Source organism: Cibotium barometz, chromosome 10 (assembly GCF_041138505.1).
Source record: "Cibotium barometz isolate CiBa-2024 chromosome 10, ASM4113850v1, whole genome shotgun sequence".
Lineage (NCBI taxonomy): Eukaryota > Viridiplantae > Streptophyta > Polypodiopsida > Cyatheales > Cibotiaceae > Cibotium > Cibotium barometz.
Window position 1 is genome coordinate 38,107,789 of NC_141055.1, and position 18,383 is coordinate 38,126,171.

The 18,383-nt window shown below is 46.2% G+C and overlaps 1 protein-coding gene across 4 annotated transcripts in view; it reads right to left on the bottom strand.

The window, feature by feature from the left end:
* EIN2 (NRAMP metal ion transporter family protein) overlaps positions 1–18,383 on the bottom strand; it is a 41,002-nt gene that overhangs the window by 10,603 nt on the left and 12,016 nt on the right. For 2 of the 4 annotated variants that reach the window (XM_086804082.1, XM_086804084.1), the window contains exons 2-6: positions 16,365–16,451; positions 16,145–16,255; positions 4,704–4,919; positions 4,416–4,601; positions 919–3,990 (exon numbers count right to left, since the gene is read on the bottom strand). In XM_086804082.1, the coding sequence (XP_086660208.1) occupies positions 919–3,990; positions 4,416–4,601; positions 4,704–4,919; positions 16,145–16,255; positions 16,365–16,451 (3,672 nt within the window). Of the gene's footprint in view, positions 1–918; positions 3,991–4,415; positions 4,602–4,703; positions 4,953–16,144; positions 16,256–16,364; positions 16,452–18,383 lie in introns of all 4 variants that reach the window. The other 2 variants (XM_086804083.1, XM_086804081.1) reach the window with 1 other exon arrangement.

Below are 18,383 nucleotides of genomic sequence, written 5' to 3' on the forward strand. Positions count from 1 at the left end.
CTTATGCATGCCTGTCCAAGCTGTTGTGTGCAATCCAGATTTGTGCCTGGCTGCTGGGCAGCCCCTAGGCCTGGCCACCTCGCTGGGCTGGCCCCCAAGAGCCTGTCGGCTGCCTGGCCAAGCCCCTTGGGCTGGCCGACAACCTACCCGGCCCTCCATTGGGCTGGTGGGGTGGGCAAGACCTAGGGTCTTCCTAGCCCTTCTTGGGTGGCCTAAGCCTACCCAATGCCCACGCAAGAGATGCAACATCTCCTCCTTGGGGTAGCCCTAAGGGCTGGCCCCGTCCTACATGCAAACTACATGCTTCCTGCAGGCCATAGTCACATGGAATGGCATTCCGGAATGCAGGGAACGTGGGAACGCCATGCAGCTTTCGGTCGGAGCAGCGCGGGAGCGCTTGGTAATGTCTCAGTCGGCCTATCACATAGCGGGCATTCTGAGAACTCCTGGAACGCGTTCTGGGAACGCTTGAGCCCATGCTCCCATTCCAATCGGTGTGAATGAAGCGTGTACTGAAACAGCCACGACGTTGTTTCTTTTTTTTCCGTTTTTTGGTTATTGCCACCCTCCGCGTCTTTTGGCTGGCGACGTGGTTTATTAATGAGCACTTGGCCACCCTGGCCAGTAGCCCTGTCAAAAACAAGCTGCGACATCTCAGGGTTGCAGATGTATCTAGGGTAGGACAGCCTCTAGAGGCCGCCCAATAGGCAGGCGGTCGCATACAAGCCACCATGTGAAATCACCCTAACTTTTGAGGCCAATAGGCATGCCAACTTTCAAAGTCAGTATCACTTTGAAGGAAAAGCAAGTATGTAGATATCTTGAAAAATAAAATAGAAAAAGCAAACACAAGTATTCATTCTCTTTTTTTCCCCAAAACAAGCATAAGAGAGATTACAATCACAGATGAAGCCTTACCTGAAGACGATTGAGAACATAGGTGTACTTTCCCCAAAGCTCCGGCCTGCTTTCCATCAGCGCTAATTCCAGGACTCTATGAATACACCACACCCCAAAGCTGATTACAAGTTCCATACTCCACACACAATCCTCACCACAATGTGGTACACCAGAGGTGCCCAAAGTTAAGAAGGCCAAGTCACCATCACTCTTTGCAAATGATCTCTGAGAGCTGGCAGTCCAGACCTGCTCACTAGTGCTGTGAAGCTTGTGTAGCTCCCTGGTATCAGCATCCAGCAGGATCTTTTCCCTCGTGGCAACTGTACCAATGAGATCTTCATCCGAGCCACTCTCATGTCGAAAAAGCCAGTCTGAACCATCCAGCTTAAGTAACTTGCGTATACACAACCGTAACGAGTTCAAAACCTCGATGTCATGATCATTTCCTGCTGTTGTTGTTTGTAAATCTCTGGCAGATAAGGAGAGGCTTCCATTCTGTCTCAGAGCCTTGTTTGTTGCACTTCGAGTTGCTGCCCTGCCACTTCCTATTGGAGAGTGAGCTGACCCAAAAAGCTGCTCAAATGGTTGGGTGGCCCAAAGAGACTGGTTTTGTGAGGATGATTGGATAGAAAAGGCATCTTTACGGGACTGAGAAGGAGAAATCTCATCAAAGGATAACGGAGCTCTCTCAATATGGGACTTGAAATGATCATTACTGTTTGCACTGGTGCCAAAATACCCTCTTTCACCTATTGGTTGCTGTGCAAGAGAATAGCTTAGTGAGTCTTTCTCTCTTTGCGATGCTATCTGATCACGGTGAGGAATGTCCAACTCTCCAGTAACTCTGTATACTAGAGGATTCCAGGTTGCAGTATCCCGTCCTGTATATGAAGTCCAGTGAGACCTTGCATGTGGATCCGGCCTATCTGTCTGAGCGGTGAATGATTTGCTTGCAAGTGAAGAGTTCTCATATGGCCTACCTGATGACTGCTTTGCATACTGTGCTGACAGAAACAATTGAACAGAGTTCGTAGCCATGCTTTTCTCTAGTCCAGAACTAGCTGATGTGGGAAGCCTGTAGAGGGAACTGGCAGACGAAGCTTGCTCATCAGAAGATGGCTGCAGCAACTGACGCTGCCTTTCTAAAAGATAAGAGCTAGCTTCCACACTGGTAGAAAAGCTCCCAGTTTTTCCTGCATATGAAGCCATCTTGTACCCATGAATGGTGGCAGGCTGGTTATCCAAGCCATCCCGAAAAGTCGGGAACCTCAAGCTTGAGTATCTCCTTTCATTTAGATCATGTGAAGAATGCTTTTGAAAATAAGGGTCACTGCCACCAAAAGAAGAGTCTGATGTTGAGCCATGATAGCTAGGGTGCAGAAATGCATCTGTTTGGCCTGCCATATCACCTTTTACGTTGTTCTGCCAAGACTTCTGTGCAAGCTTGGATGTATACCAAGTAGAATTTGGACCAAAAGACTCTTTGTAACCTGATACTGCATGATGTCCTACTGTATCCACTTGTGAAATCTTGGCACTAGCTACCCCTCGTGACTTCCCGTGTGTTTGAGAGACTAATTGACCATGCAGGTCATACAGCTTTCCCCAAAACTCATCAAGTAAGGCAGCGAATTGCCGCCTTGCTGATCTGCCCAACCCTGATAACCTTGAGAGGCTACCACTACCACTACCACCACAGCTGCCTTCACTTGCATCACTTCTTGCACTGAAGCTTTTCCCTGATTCAGGCTCTTCGAATGTTAATGAGTTAACACTGCCCCCTAAAGCTGATAATGAATCCTGAAGAGCATCATCTTGCTCTAGGGTTTCCCATCCATCTATATCATAGTCATCCTTGTCCAGAAGCTCAAGATCAACGTCTTCATCAGCTCCTTTAAGAGATTCAGCTTCTCCATCCACATAAGCTTTTGCAGCAGGCATTTCACTACTCTCTGTAGTCGACTCAGGTGGAGATACTATGCATGATTGGAAACCATCTCTGGAAGAGGAGTTTACTGAGGATAAGGAGTCAACAAACGAGAAATCATCCACTGAGACGGTTGTCTGGTTTTGGCTCTGTTGTTCTTGATCATTTTGAAAGCCCTCTGTATAGGATTTCATACTTTCTGGAGCTGCTGAGCACGTTGTGGTTTCTTCCTTCTCCACCACATAAGATTCCTTTTCAGATACTTGCTGCTGAGGAGCATCTGCATAAAGCTTTTCACCCTTTTCCCCCTGTTCTACCTCCAAACTCTTACTATCAGAAATTTTAACATCTGGAAGAAGTGGCTCACTGGTGATCACATAAGATGGTTGAGGCTTGCTATCCCACATAGCCTCATCGTACTTAGCGACTACCTCTTCAGCGAAAACCAAATCATTCGAAGGGTCATAAGCAGGTAATGGTAGTTTCTTTTCCTGTGTAGCATCCCTGTAAGATCCCTCTGAATGTCCTGAAATGCATTCCTCAGGACTGCTAACAGATCTGCAAGGCATCTTGGTACTCTCTGCTTTGAATGGTGCAGAGATCATCCACATTAAAAGCAACGTTGATAAACTTGTCACACCAACCACTATAGTGAGACACAGAAAACGGATCATGTCTCTCCATCTTGTACTCGAATCAACCAAGTCCCTGATCAGATTCCAGCTTCCTGATCCCACATACTCATCACATTCACCAAAGAACATGTCAAACGCAACCCAGATGTTAATAACATATATCAAGCCAGTGCTAATCCATGCGATTGTCTCCACGAACAAGGAATTTTTCAAATCACCCATGACAGCCTGAGAGGAGGTGACCTTGAGCAGAGGAACTATCACAAATGGAAGCTGCAATGCAAGAATAACCTGGGAGAAAATCAGGACTTGATATGTTCCTTCGCTCCCAAAACTCCAAACCAAAAACAGAGCTGCCAGAGTTGCTCCCAGACTGGTCAAAATGCGATGAAAAGGAAGGGGCAGCTTCAAACCCAGAAATCCTTCCACTGCCACTTGCCCTGCTACTGTTCCACTTAATGTTGAAAGCTGACCAGCACAAAGCAAGGCAAATACAAAAGCTGCAGGGGCGACTGAGTTGCTTAATACCTGAAAATCAAACGTACAGACCATCATGCTTTAGCAATTACTTGAACAGAAAAGAGGAGCTGTACATGTAGGGAAAAAAAATAAAACGCCCAAATAATTAATGTCCCCAACCACACATTCAAACATGGTCTCAAAGATTCGGTGGTGATAAATAATTGATGAGGCAAGCACCATATCTAGAACACACGTACAGACACACATATACTTATTTATTTATTTATATTAGATTGATGGTCGTAAATTATTGACAAGGCAGGCATCATATCTAGAATAAACATATATTTATATTTATACATGTGTTTATACTTGTAGTTAAACTTATAATTACACTTATACTTATCCGTATGTTTATACTTATACTGATATTTATATTTAGATTTATACTTATATTATAAAATTTAAAAATGCAAAATTTTCTTTGTGACCTGTTCCATGAGTGCTTGGGCATCTTGAAGAGTGATAACCACATGACCAGAATTATGGAAAGCAGCCGCTGCTGAGCTTAACACTGCCAAATTGATAAGGAATGTCACACCGGAACCTGTAGCAATATCTACAATGCTGTGATGGAGTAGCATGTGGGACTCACGACTCTCTGAATGCTTTTCTTCCTGCAAAAAAAGCAACCATCGAATGGGCACATATAACTAGAAAACATTGGAAGACAAACATGTATGTACCGTATAGCAGCAGAAATAAAGCATCAAACATACTTGGACCAGTGCAGAATGAAGATAGAAGTTGTAAGGTATAATGTTGGCACCCAAAATGCCAGCAGCTATATACAACATTTCTCCCTTCAACCTTGGGAGCAATCCCTGAAAAACAGCAGGTGTGATGGCTACATTGCTGTGCAAGGCCTCCACGCTAAAACATAAAAGAACCACACCCATGATGCTTGCAGTAAAAAGCTCTGCTTTGTACGGTCCCTGCAAACTCCCATGAGAAGAAACAATGAGTTCCTGCTACCACAAAATCATACATAGAATGTAAAACCCCTGTGATCTCTCTCTCTCTCTCTCTCTCCTGTCTCATAGGCCGACTTTGGCCTCTCGTAGACGTTAATATATCTTTCTTTCTTTCTTTCTTTCTTTCTCTCTCCTGTGACAAGTTTCCATGGACAGTTTTGTATCACCCCAGTGAGATAGCTATATTTATGTTTTCTTTCTGTTTTATTTTCCATTCCATGATGAGATATGCCATGGACATTATTGTATCACTTTGGTCTCATAGGCCCATTGGGTCTTTAGTAGACGCTTAATATATCTTTCTTTCTTTCTGTCTTTCATTGGGCAGTCTACCGTGACGGAAGGGTAATAATCGAGGACTTCCGTAAGCCTAAACCCAATTGACTAGCATTCTAATGTGCCATCGGCATTTTTATTTATTTATTATTTATTTATTTTGTATCACAGATAGTTGTTTATCATCCTAGGGTTTTCATTAATCTTTTGCTTGTGCCTAAGTGCACCCCGAAGTGGATTGTAATGACTGTGAGGTACCGGTTTTTGGTCCCATATGCCTTCAAGGCATTCCGTGGACGTTAATATGACTTTCTTTCTTTCTTTTCTCTCTCTCTTCGGAGCTGATGTTGCTCTCATGTTTCTATGTTCTTAGTATTCCATGATGAGTTTCCATGGACAGTTTTGTAGCACCCCAGTGAGATAGGTTTATGTTTTCTTTCTGTTTTATTTTCCATTCCATGATGAGATATGCCATGGACATTACAGTATCACTTTGGTCTCATAGGCCATTGGGTCTTTAGTAGATGCTTAATATCTCTCTCTCTCTCTCTCTCTCTCTCTCTCTCCGAGCCAGACGGAGACCAAGAGCACCAAGCTACCAGACTCCCAGACTACATCAGAGGGAGATCACAGAGATACAGGCTCGACATCAGCACCATATCCAAGAGCGGCTAGCTCACTTACACTCACACCCGAAGATCATGCTCCGACGTATTTTTGCCTCGCCGTCGCCTATGTATCACATATTACACCCCCATTATGGTACTGGTTGGAGCTAGACAGATCTGCATTGCATTCTTGTATACCCTGCGCATATAGGTTGCATACTGAGCCTCTGGCAGGAGTGCTCCATCCATCACACCCCCCCACTAGCTCAGTACTTTCATAGTTTATTTCATGTTCATTTTGTCCTTTTTTTTCTGGTCATCCAGAAGACATTGACAGTTGTACATTGATTTGTCTCATAGGTCGAGTTCGGCCTCTAGTAGACGTTAATACAGCTCTCTCTCTTTCTCTCTCTCTCTCTCATGAAGTGTTGGCTTTTTAACACTTTGGTATGCCCAGCAGCCATGTATGGTGCAGATTTTTGGGGACCAGGGCTAGGGGAGACTACCTGGAAGAGCATATAGAGGCAGGGTGACCCCTCTCGCAGATGCCCTCTTTCAAATCATCACCTACATCCACCAGCATGTATACTCTTGTAGGGATCACCTTCAGAGGCTGGCACTAGAGTCCTCTATGCAGTTGCATCAGGAGAGGGAGAGGGGGAGGGAGAGGGAGAGGGGCGGGAGTGGGAGCGGGTAGGTTGGCTGGACTCCCCTCCACCTCATAAGCACCATCACCATCATTGACCTCGCCAGCATGGTACTCAGAGCTAGTCGACAGGTTTGATGCACATGGCCTCCAGATGGTGCAGCTTTACATAAATCAGACATGGTATCTCCTTCCTCCAAGTTTGGCATGAAAACCCAATTTTACAGAGACCACTTCTTGAGAATCTCCGAGGATGGTTTCATTGTGATCCCAAGTCAAGAGCAAGCTGAGCATACCCCACATGAGAATCGGATATGCAGCTCTGGTGGAAGATGAGGCACACTACATGCTTAGCTGCCTTGCCTACTCTTAGATACAGGGGAGATTCCACTGCCTCGTCAGTGAGGGTCTTTGTCCACTCGCACAGGTGATCCAGTTTGATGATCATAGATGCCTGTGCATGTACTTATTGGAATACGTCATAGGGATGCATTAATGAGACAACATACCGAAAGACATGTCCGACATGATACTTCCCACAGGGTCATTACAGATTTCTTTGGTCATCATGCATCTACATCAGAGCCCGCCACCCACACTGGCGGTCCAGCCCTCCACTCTAGAGGGGTAGTGATATCAGAGTCGGTGGAGGGATTACAGGGACATCTATGCCATTGAAAGCCCCTTTAATGTGCATTAGCCTTTGTGCATCCATTAATCACTTGGGTACCTATATTTACATGACTCCCATAATCCTTGCAAAACTTAATTTAGAAGTTTCTTCATCGTATTGGTAATACCAAAAATTTCTAACTTCACATTTTCTTGAACATCAAATGGTCCATCGTTGGTGCCAGATGTTGATCCCATCTCCAGCTAGACTTTGATGCACTTTGTCAACCAGTGGACTCTTTAGTTGCGATCTTTAAATCACACCATTGATCAATCTTTTTCAAACAAAAGAAAACAGTTCTTTTCAACTTCCAAGCAAAAGTGGGCCTTCCACTGTTGCTTCGTCAATTACGTGATTTCTGTCAGAATTTGTACCATCATCCTTACTGTGATATCTAGTGCGTGTGCACTTCACAGATTTTGTAACAAGGGCCTGTTGGGGTAAAGGCACTATGCCCACCCTTATAGTGTGTACAAGCCCATAAGTTATAGTACATAGTACACTTAGTACTTTTAATGTACTAAGTGCACTATGTGTACTAGTGCAATATACATGTGTGATAGGGGAGTCACACACTCACATCTTGATGAGTTGACTTATCTCCACAACTCTCTCTCTCTCTCTCCCTTGCTTCTCTGTGTATGTCTCCCACACATGAACTCTAACCCTAATTTCTCTCTCCCATTCAACTGGTATCAGAGCCAGTGCTGTCTTGATCCTCCCCCCTTTGCCCTAGAGCTTGCCATTTTCCAGTGCAGCACACTCGGCTCGTATTCTGTGTGCATCTCTGCTGATGTACAAGCCTAAAGTGCTCAGTAGCCAGCCGACCAACGCTTGAAAGCTGCAAGCGCACGAGTAGTGACACGCCTGTGGCCAGGCGTCTAACGCCTTGCTTGTTCGCTTGTTGCGCTTTGTGGCCACCAGCGGCTGCTGCTGTAGGTGAGTGGCGCTCATCAGCGAGCGAACACAGGCGAAGGCTGCGGACACGTAACCGGGCGTCAATACAATATGTGGACACGTAGGCGAAGTCGGAGGCCAGCGCGCACAACTCCCGGCGCCCGTCAACAGCAGCGCTCGCAGCAGGTGAGGAGCTAAATGCCGCCAGCAATACGTGAGCGTGGTACGTGGAGAAAAGTAGTCTGCGTCACCGAGAAAGCTAAACGCCGCCAGCAATACGTGAGCGCTGTGACATAGCTTATATACTCCACGTCACCTTCTCCTGGTATCACTTCGCCGCATAGTCAACAGCCAGGCAAAGGTAGCGAGGAGGCCAGCGAGGAGACGTCTCCTGCGCTGCCTGCTGAGGAGAGCTACGCAGCCAGCCATCCGTACATCAGCTACAGCTGCAGGAGCATCAGCATCAGCATCAATAGCAGCACCAAATTCATCAACCCCTTTTTCTGCAACAAAAAAATCAGAAATTATAAGGTATCTTGCTTCAATTTTTTTTTTGGGACTTGCAATTGAGCAGGTACAATCATCAATTGAGCAGGTACAAGTGCCCAATTGCTCAATTTTTGAGCAAAATTGGCAAAATTGGGTGACATTGGTCACAATCAGGATCAATTTGCAGGAAATTGGATGTCGAAATTTGGGGCTTTTGATGTAATTGTGCAATTAAGCACTCATACATGCTGTATGATGTGAGAAATCACACATTTGGGCAAAATTGCAGTGCAAATCAAGGGGCTTTTGTGCCGATTGTATTGATTTGCAAAATTTGCAGCAAATTGCAGTGCAAATCAAGGGGCTTTTGTGCCGATTGGATTGATTTGCATGCAGGCAATCGCATTTGATGCTGTGGATAATGTGTTGATGCCTGAGGCTTTCATGTATTGGATGTATATGTGGCCTAGGGGAAGCATCGTGAACACTCTGGATGCCTTCATGTGCGTCAATGTACCATATATGATCAGCAATTGATCTTAAATCAAGGGGCTTTTCAAGATTGTATGCTTGTTGAGCTTGGCAGAGCAGCAGGCAAGACATTTATGCCTTGAATCCTCAAAAATCAGCTTGCAGTCAAGGGACTTTTGCTCAATTCCTGTTCGGAACTGTTGTATGCAATGTTCGGGATTGTAAAAGTCTGATTTTCACTCATTTGGACAGCCAGGATAGCATTTATTGCTACTGTACCTGCTGGCACAGATTTGGCACAGCTTTGTGCAAGTTTTGGCATGGCTGCACATTGATTTGAGTGAACCAAAGGTTCATTTACAGCTGTTGTACTTGCCGGTACAAGTTTGGTACATCATCGATGAGCAATTGGTACTGTTGTACAGTACTTTGGAAGGGCAACAGAGCACATTTAAGGTGCTGTTCTAAATCTGCAGCAACCAGATTTTGGTGATTTCATCACATACAGTGGGAGAAAAGTTGCATTTGTGCTTCCGCAGTGGGAGATAAAGCTTGGGAGAACAACTGTGAGCACTTTGTGTGCTTTTGGTGCAGTGTTTGCACATTTTGCAGGGAGTCAGGCATTGACAGGTTGCATATTGCTATGGCAACCACAGGTGAGAGCTCTTCATTGCTTCACATTAAGAAGCTTGAAGGCTCACATAACGATGATATTTGGCAAACCCAGTGCTATAATGTGTTGCTCCAGAAAAAGCAGCACAAGCCTATCAAAGAAAGGGGTGTAATGCCCGCTTCTCTTACTGCTGAAGAGTGGGAAGATATGGATGAGCTGGCAAGATCTACTATCATGTTGTCTGTGTCAGACTCTTTACTTTTCAGACTTCGTGAAGAGAAGACAGCTTGGGGAATGTGGCAGAGATTGCAGGACTTGTATGCCCAGCAAAGTGCCTCAAGCAAAGTGTATTGGTTGAAGAAACTCATAGGTCTTCAAATGAAGGAAGGGGTATCTATGGCAGCCCATCTAAATGAGTTTAATGGTATTGTCAGCCAGGTCATTAATCAAAAGTTGGCAATGGACGATGAGTTCAAAGCCACTTTTCTCTTATGCACTTTGCCAGAGAGTTGGGACACATTCAGGACAGCCACTAGCAATTCGCATGCTATGCTGTCATATGCAGATGTTGAGGGTGCTCTTCTTCAAGAAGAGATGAACAGGAAAAACAACTCTGTTGGAAAGTCCAATGCAATGAATGCACGTGGGAGATCCCAACAAAGGGGTAAAAGCCAAGAAAGGGGAAGGAGCAAGTCCCGCTCCAAAAAGGATTTGGAAGACAAAGACAAAGATGAAGCCAAAGATGTAAAGCCAAAGGGCAAAAGTGGAGTCAAGATTGAAGAAATCAATGTGTCACATGCAGGTGACAGTGAGGATGAGGTCCTATTTACGTCTTCACTTGATGCCCATTCACTTCTTACAGGTGGTCATGGTATGCACTCATGCATCATTGATTCAGGTTCCTCCTTTCATGTCACAGGTTGCAGAGACTTGTTTGTCAGGTATACTGCTGGCAATGAAGGAGTGGTTTATTTGGGTGATAACCATGCATGCAAGATTCTTGGCAGAGGTGATGTGAGGCTTGTGTTTTCAGATGGCTCACAGCTTATGCTCCATGATGTCAGTCATGTGCCTGAGATCAAGAAGAACCTGCTTTCTACTGGACAGCTTGATGATGCTGATTATGTTACCACATTTGGTCGTGGAAAGTGGAAAATTAGTAAGGGCTCACTGGTTGTTGCCAGAGGCTCTAAGGTGGACACTCTTTACTTCATGCATGCAGGTGTTTGTCACCATGCTAATGTAAATGCAACTGAGCTGCCGGAAATTTCTATGTGGCATAGCCGGTTGGGACACATGAGTGTCAAGGGAATGGAGCAATTGTCTCGTTTGGGTTACTTGCCTTCTCTAAAGTTTTCAAGTTTTTAGTTTTGTGAGTATTGTATTTATGGCAGGCAACTCCAGTGCCCCCACAAGAAAGCTCTTGGACAGAAAGATGCTCAGTTAGAGCTTGTGCATACAGATGTATGTGAGATGCCTCAGCTTTCTTTGGGAGGGGCAAAATACTTTGTGTCTTTTATTGATGATGCCACACGCAAGGTGTGGGTTTATCCTCTTCGTTTGAAGAGTGATACATTCTCAGTGTTTGAGAAGTTTGTTGCTCATGTTGAGAATCAAACTGGCAAAACACTGAAGGCTTTGCGTTCCGAATTGTGTATGGTTGAGGAGACTATTGGCTGATCTTCGTGAGTGTCAGCAGACACCCACCACCATTCTCACTGATAGCCAGAGTGCTATGGCCGTGGCACGAAATCCAGTATTTCATGCACGTACCAAGCACATTGAGATTCATTATAACTATGTCAGAGAGAGGCTACATGCAGGGGAGATCAGTTTATCTTACTGCCCTACACAGGATAATGTTGCAGATCTATTCACAAAGGCTTTACCTCCAGAAAAGTTTGAAGCTTTCCGCAAAGCTTTGGGCTTACTCTCATACAAAGAGTGATCTACTACCTTGTACAGGTTCACACTTCCACTACAGGGGGGATTTGTAGGCACATGCTCACTTATGGTAGTGCTATGTGTGAACAGGGCTTAACCAAGGGCACTTTTTCCCATGTGGTTTTTCCCCTTGGATATCAAGTGTGAAAGGACACTCTACATATAATATTTTGTACTTCTATATTATATGGATGTGGCACACATGCAAGGGTTGACTTGCATTTTGTGGATACCACACTTTTGGCTCTCTCTCTCTCATTTCTGTGTGTGAGCTTCTCCATCCTACACCTAACCCTAATGTGCACGTTTGTGTGTGTGAGTGTGTGAGTCCAACCCCAACACGCTCCACAAAGCTAGACACCACCGTCCTCAGAAATCGAGACCCTAAACCAACTAGCTACAGATCTAGGACATTCTTAGGTACCACAGAGAGGCATCTGTCAGAATACGCAGCGGAGATGATGACCAGATCTGGGAACACAAGAGCAAAAATGCATGCAGAAAAAATACAGCACAAGAGAGAGAGATGTAGGCCTGTAACTCTACTCTATATACACAAGAAGATCCCGGGTATGATACACAAATGGTATGGGGGCTGGGGACCTATTTATATGTCCCCATATGAGCAGTCGGCCTGCTGAAAAAGGCACTCCACGACTGCATCAACAGTCGGCCAGTAATAAATGAGGCCCACGACTGCATACATCCAGTCGGCCAGCAGTACAGAGGTCCACGACTGCTGTTGGGCAGTCAACCAGTCACATGTCTGCTGATGGGCCAGTCGGCCAGCCACTCAGTGCTCCTGCCAACCTCTGGCATCCCTCCACACCACTGGAAAATGGGAAAAAATAGGAAAAAAATACGAGTGAGGAAAAATAATAAAACACCTCATAAGGGCAGGCACACCCACAACAAAGGCCTTGGTGTATAAAAGTAGACAGGAGATGACTTCTAACACCCCCTCTCAGCTCCTGGCTGTGACCAACCCCACAGGGAGCTGGGGTGCCGCCTAAGCAAATCCTGAGATAGCGACTTTGTGAAGAGGTCCACCGTACTGTCCTCCGTCGAACAGAACTCTAGCAAGATGTCATCGACAAAACGAACAAAGTGCCTCTGGATGACCATGGGTGCCTCCAGTGGAAGCCCAAACGTGCAATGCAACCTCTGTATCCTCACCACCTCACAAGCAACCCGGTACTCTGCCTCTGTTCGCGACAAGGCAAGAGATGACTGCCTCTTACTGCTCCGTAAGACTACTCTTGGGCCTGAAGTAGATCTCCTCGTGTCCGGATCTCCTCCCCAAACTGAGTCACTCCCACCGTGGAGTCGGACTCCATCCAACAATCCCCCTCCTGTGTACAAGAGTCCATGATCCTTCGCATGCCGCAAAAACCACAGGAAACGCTGCCTCCCAAAGAGACATCCGCAACCATGAGCTCAACTGTCTCATCAGGAAGCTCCCGTCCAATCTGGTGTCCGTCAACCAGATCAATGAACCATTCTGCTTCCAAGTCAAAGAGGCATCACACTGCTCACAAGGATCAACACCTGTTACGGTGCAAAAACAAATCCTGGAAACCTGATGAAGACCACGCAAGGCCTTCTGAAACCTGTCAACCACCCCCTTTGAATCCGGAACCACAAAGCCTAGAGAAACCACCTCCTTCTGCAAGTAATCACCTGCCACCTGCCTGGCTTTCCGAAAGGTCCCCGTGGAAAGAACATCCTCAACTACTGGAGATTCTTTGTCCCGAATACGATGAGACATCAGAGCATAAGTTACCTCTTCAGTTTCCTTTGACTGACAAACACAAGAACTACCAACATCAGTACTGGAGAGTTCCTGCCAACTGCTGCCATCTACTGGTAAGCTATCCCGCAAAGCTTGTACCTGCAGCGTATCCACACTTAAGTGGCCATTACCAGACTGCCACTCATCACAAACCTGAGGACCTGGGGGAGAGAGTGCTGAAAGCTTGTAAACTCCATTCTCCACTCCGCCTTCCCAAACCACTTGGCCTGTTGCTCTGTCCCGGAGAGCAACAAAATGCTCATCAAACTCCACCCGTACGCCAGTCTTGCAAACCTGATGCACTGACAACAGATGAAAACCAAGTGACGGAACATACAACACCTGGGAGAAATGCTTCCCCCCTCTACCATCGGAAACTATCTCCATCCTGGCCTCACTGTGAACTAGGATAGTGGATGTATCCCCAGTAAGAATGTGACCAGAACACCTGAGAGATCCTATAAACCGGAACAGGAAGGAGTCATGTGCCTGGAAGCACCACTATCTAGAATCCACTCCCGAGTATCCGTTGTTTGCGGAGAGTCCTCCAATCTCCTCCCTGCCTAAAGAAAATGAAACATCGGTGTCCACCACCTCCAGGTGCACAAAAGCCGGAGTCTTCATGATTGTTACTGAGGAATCTTCACCCTTCTCGGTCTTCCGCTTGGGACACTGCCTCCAATAGTGGCCTTTCTCGCCACAATCATTACAGGTCCTCTCTACCTTCAGTTTCTCACGGTCAGCGTCGGACTTCTTCTCAGAAGACTTCTCCAATGAAGCCTTCCCTTTGCCCGAGTTACGGCCTTTCGACTATTGGCCAGTTAAGGCCTCCGAACCTCCACCCTGAGGAGGGTTCGTGAATCATTCCTCCTGGTCCAAGACCATGGGCACAAGCTCCTCCCACGTGATGGTGCTGAGCCTGCCACTGGTAATCAAAGACGAGTAAAATGCTGAGTACGAAGAGGGCAAATGTGACAGCAACGTGATGGCCATGAGCTCTGACGATATCTCCTTCCCAGCTTGAAGAACTTCCTGCTGAAGAGCCTGCAGCTTGTTAATATGCTCCCGCATCGGCGACGACTTTGCAGGGTTCATAACCCGCATCTGTACTTCCAAGGAAATCCTCTTCATGGGCGATACCCTATTGTAAAGAGAGGCCAAATGCTGCCATATACCTCTAGCCAGCGTCATATGCTTTACATGATTGATTACCTGCGGTGTGCAGTTGAGAAAGATAAACGAATGGACCCTGGCGTTGACACGATCCCACATCTGTGTCTGAGCCTCCCGGTCCTTTCGGATCGACGGTAACTCCCCTTCCTCTACTTCTGGCCGTGGAACCCCAACAACGACGAAATCAGCGAGGTCGTAAGACTCCAGAACAGATTCCATCATAACCTTCCATATGCCGTAGTTGCTCCCGTCCAACTAACGGTCCACCGGGAACATGGGGAGTGTTGGGATCTTCACATGCCTCTCGGCCATCTCAAACAGATCTGCCATTGCAGGGATGTACTCTGAAACGGGTGGGTGGGTGGGAACAAAGAAGAACTAATACCTGCAAGTGGCAGTCCAGCAAATCAGCCCGCCGTCGTCTTGCTTCTCCTCTTCCCGAACAATCCAAAAGTCCACCAATCAGCCACACAACAGTCCCCCTCTTGCTCACACAAATTCCAAGAACTATCTAGAGCCTAGGCTCTGATACCATGTCAGAATACGCAATGGAGATGATGACCAGATCTGGGAACACGAGAGCAAAAACGCATGCAGAAAAAATACAGCACAAGGGAGAGAGATGTAGGCGTGTAACTCTACTCTATATACACAAGAAGATCCCAGGTATGATACACAAATGGTATGGGGGCAGGGGGCCTATTTATATGCCCCCATATGAGCAGTCGGCCTGCTGAAAAAGGCACTCCACGACTGCATCAACAGTCGGCCAGCAACAAATGAGGCCCACGACTGCATACATCCAGTCGGCCAGCAGTACAGAGGTCCACGACTGCTGTTGGGCAGTCGGCCAGTCACATGTCTGCTGATGGGCCAGTCGGCCAGCCACTCAGTGCTCCTGCCAACCTCTGGCATCCCTCCACACCACTGGAAAATGGGAAAAAATAGGGAAAAAATACGGGGAGTGAGGAAAAATGATAAAACACCTCATAAGGGCGGGCACACCCACAACAAAGGCCCTGGTGTATAAAAGTAGACAGGAGATGACTTCTAACAGCATCACCACAAGAGTTGGATATCGTTGCCTTGTACTCCCTCCACAAGGAAGATTACACGTGATGATTGCTACCTACCCCATGCATAAGCATGATGAAGACAAAGAATAGAGTAGGGAAGTATTCTTAGAGGCTCTATGCTAGTAAATTGGTGCTCTGATGCTAGCTAGTCGGTGCAGGTCGATGGATACACGACTAGCTTGTAATAATAATCTTTTACACATACTAAGGTTGACCATTGAATATTTTCCGCCTTGTCCACATATGCTGCCCAGCCTGCAAGCCTGCCTGCAGCCCACACCTTGCCCGGCCTGTCCACCCTTCAGCCCGCTGCCCATTTGAGCTTGTCCACTGCCTGCATGGCATCCACTTCCCAGCCCACAGTGAGGTGCCACAGTTAGGTGCCCCTCATTTCAAAAATAAAACTGCAAGAATGTGTTGTATTCAAATCGTGAATCGAAAGTTGTATTGGTGATCTATAACAAGCTATACTGCCCATAAGCAAACTTAAATATTTCACTGCCACTGCAACAGTGTGAAAACTTCTACCAGCTGAGGAAGAACCATTAGAAAAAGCATAGTATCAGCTGCCGTTATAACCACACAAAACATCATTGGAAGGCCAAGCAGCGCATTCAGAGCCATAGCTATCCACAACACCTGCAAAAAGCAAACATGCATTTGTTAGTCAATGGATTTGTATAATGTAGTAAGAATACTACGAGGAAGTAGAAAGCATCGATGCAAACTATCACTGGAAGAAGCATACCATGGTAAGGTCCAAAATTAGAACTGAAACTTCACACTGAAACCACAATAGCAAAGACAAGTATCTTGGATACTCATCACCGCAAATCTGTATTCACAACCCACCCACCCAACACCCCAAAAAGAGAGCTATGTTAGAATGACAATAATGAAGTGCATTTATGGAGATTTAAACTCTTTACTCATCAATTTACAATAATCGTAATCTCACACTCCAACCTAAGCCAAATTCCAATAGACGATGTCAACCTTCACATCCCCACATCAAACTACTAAGGTTGGTTACAAATAATGGTCCCCACCCATGAGCTGCCTGCAGCTGCAAGGGCAAGGGTCTACTTGTAACATAGTCACAAGAAACATTTCGAGGTTTTGAAGGTCTTTTTTGAAAGGTTTTATCACTCACAAAAAGAACGCATGCTTAGAGATATATTTATTTATTTATTTATTTATAGATATATATTTATATATTTATAGATATTTCTGAAAGATATATAGATACATATATCTTTCAGAAACATCATCTCATGGCTTGCCAGGTATTGAGCTTTGGCAAGGCACTCCTTAACTCACTAAATGATCTTCAAAAATGTTTCGGGGTTCTTGTTGGCCTCTAGAGATGGTGATACCTGTCTTGTCAAAAGAGATGAGAACCAACGACCAAATGCTGCCTTACACGACGTCCGGCCAATACTCGATGAGTGAATATTGCATGCACGGAAGCCTTGTTGTCTTGATCCACATCCCTAAGACTGATTAAGAACTATCAGAATATGCAGCGGAGATGATAACCAAATCTGAGAACACAAGAGCAAGTAGAGTGCAGAAAATAGACAGCTCAAGAGAAGTAGAGAGAGAGGCGTGAAACTCTGCTCTATATACACAGGATCCCGGAATGATACAAGATACATGTGACAAGGGGCTGGGGGGCCATTTTATATGGCCCCCAAAGTGCAGTCGGCCAGCTAAATGACAGCCGACATGCCTAGATCTCCACGACCAGCACACAGACACCCAGTCGGCCAGTTATGAACAGTCGGCCAGCCATATCATGGTGTCCACGACCTGTACCGCAGTCGGCCAGTACCAGAACTAAAGTCGGGTATTGCACGTACAGTCGGCCACCTACCAAGATCTCCTACCACCACATAAGTGCCACCCAAGCCACATAAAAAATGGAAAAAATGGGGGAAAAATACGGGGAGTGAGGAAAAATGAGAACAACACCTACAAGGGCGGACACACCCACAACAAAGGCCCTAGTGTCTAGATAAAGACAGGAGATGACTTCTAACACCCCCTCTCAGCTCCTGGCTGTGAAACCAACCACAGGGAGCTGGGGTGCTGCCTGAGCAAATCCTGAGATAGCGACTTCGTGAAGAGGTCCACCATACTGTCCTCCGTTGAAAACAGAACTCTAGCAAGATGTCATCAGCAACAATCTTTTCACAAACAAAGTGCCTCTGGATGACCGTGGATTCCTCCAGTGGAAGCCCAATCCTGCCATGCAACCTCACCACCTCACAAGCAGCATCACAAGCAGCCCGGTACTCTGTCTCTGTCGACGACAAGGCAAAAGATGACTGCCTCTTACTGCTCCATAAGACTGCTCCTGGGCCTGAAGTAGATCTCCTCGTGTCTGGATCTCCTCCCAATCTGAGTCACTCCAACCGTGGAGTCGGACTCCATCCATCAATCCCCCTCTTGTGTAAAAGAGTCCATGATCCTTCGCATGTTGCAGAAACCACAAGATACGCAATCCTAGCTCCCAAAGAGTCATCTGCAAACACGAGCTCATCAGCCTCATCAGGAAGCTCCCGTCCAATCTAGTATCCATCAACCAAATCAATGAACAATTCTACTTCCGAGTCAAAGAGGCATCATACTGCTCACAAGGATCAACACCTATTGCAGTGGGAAGCCAAGTCCTGGAAACCTGCTAAAGACCACACAAGGCCTTCTGAAACCTGTTAACCACCCCCTCTAAATCCGGAACCACAAAGCCTGGAGAATGTGCAAC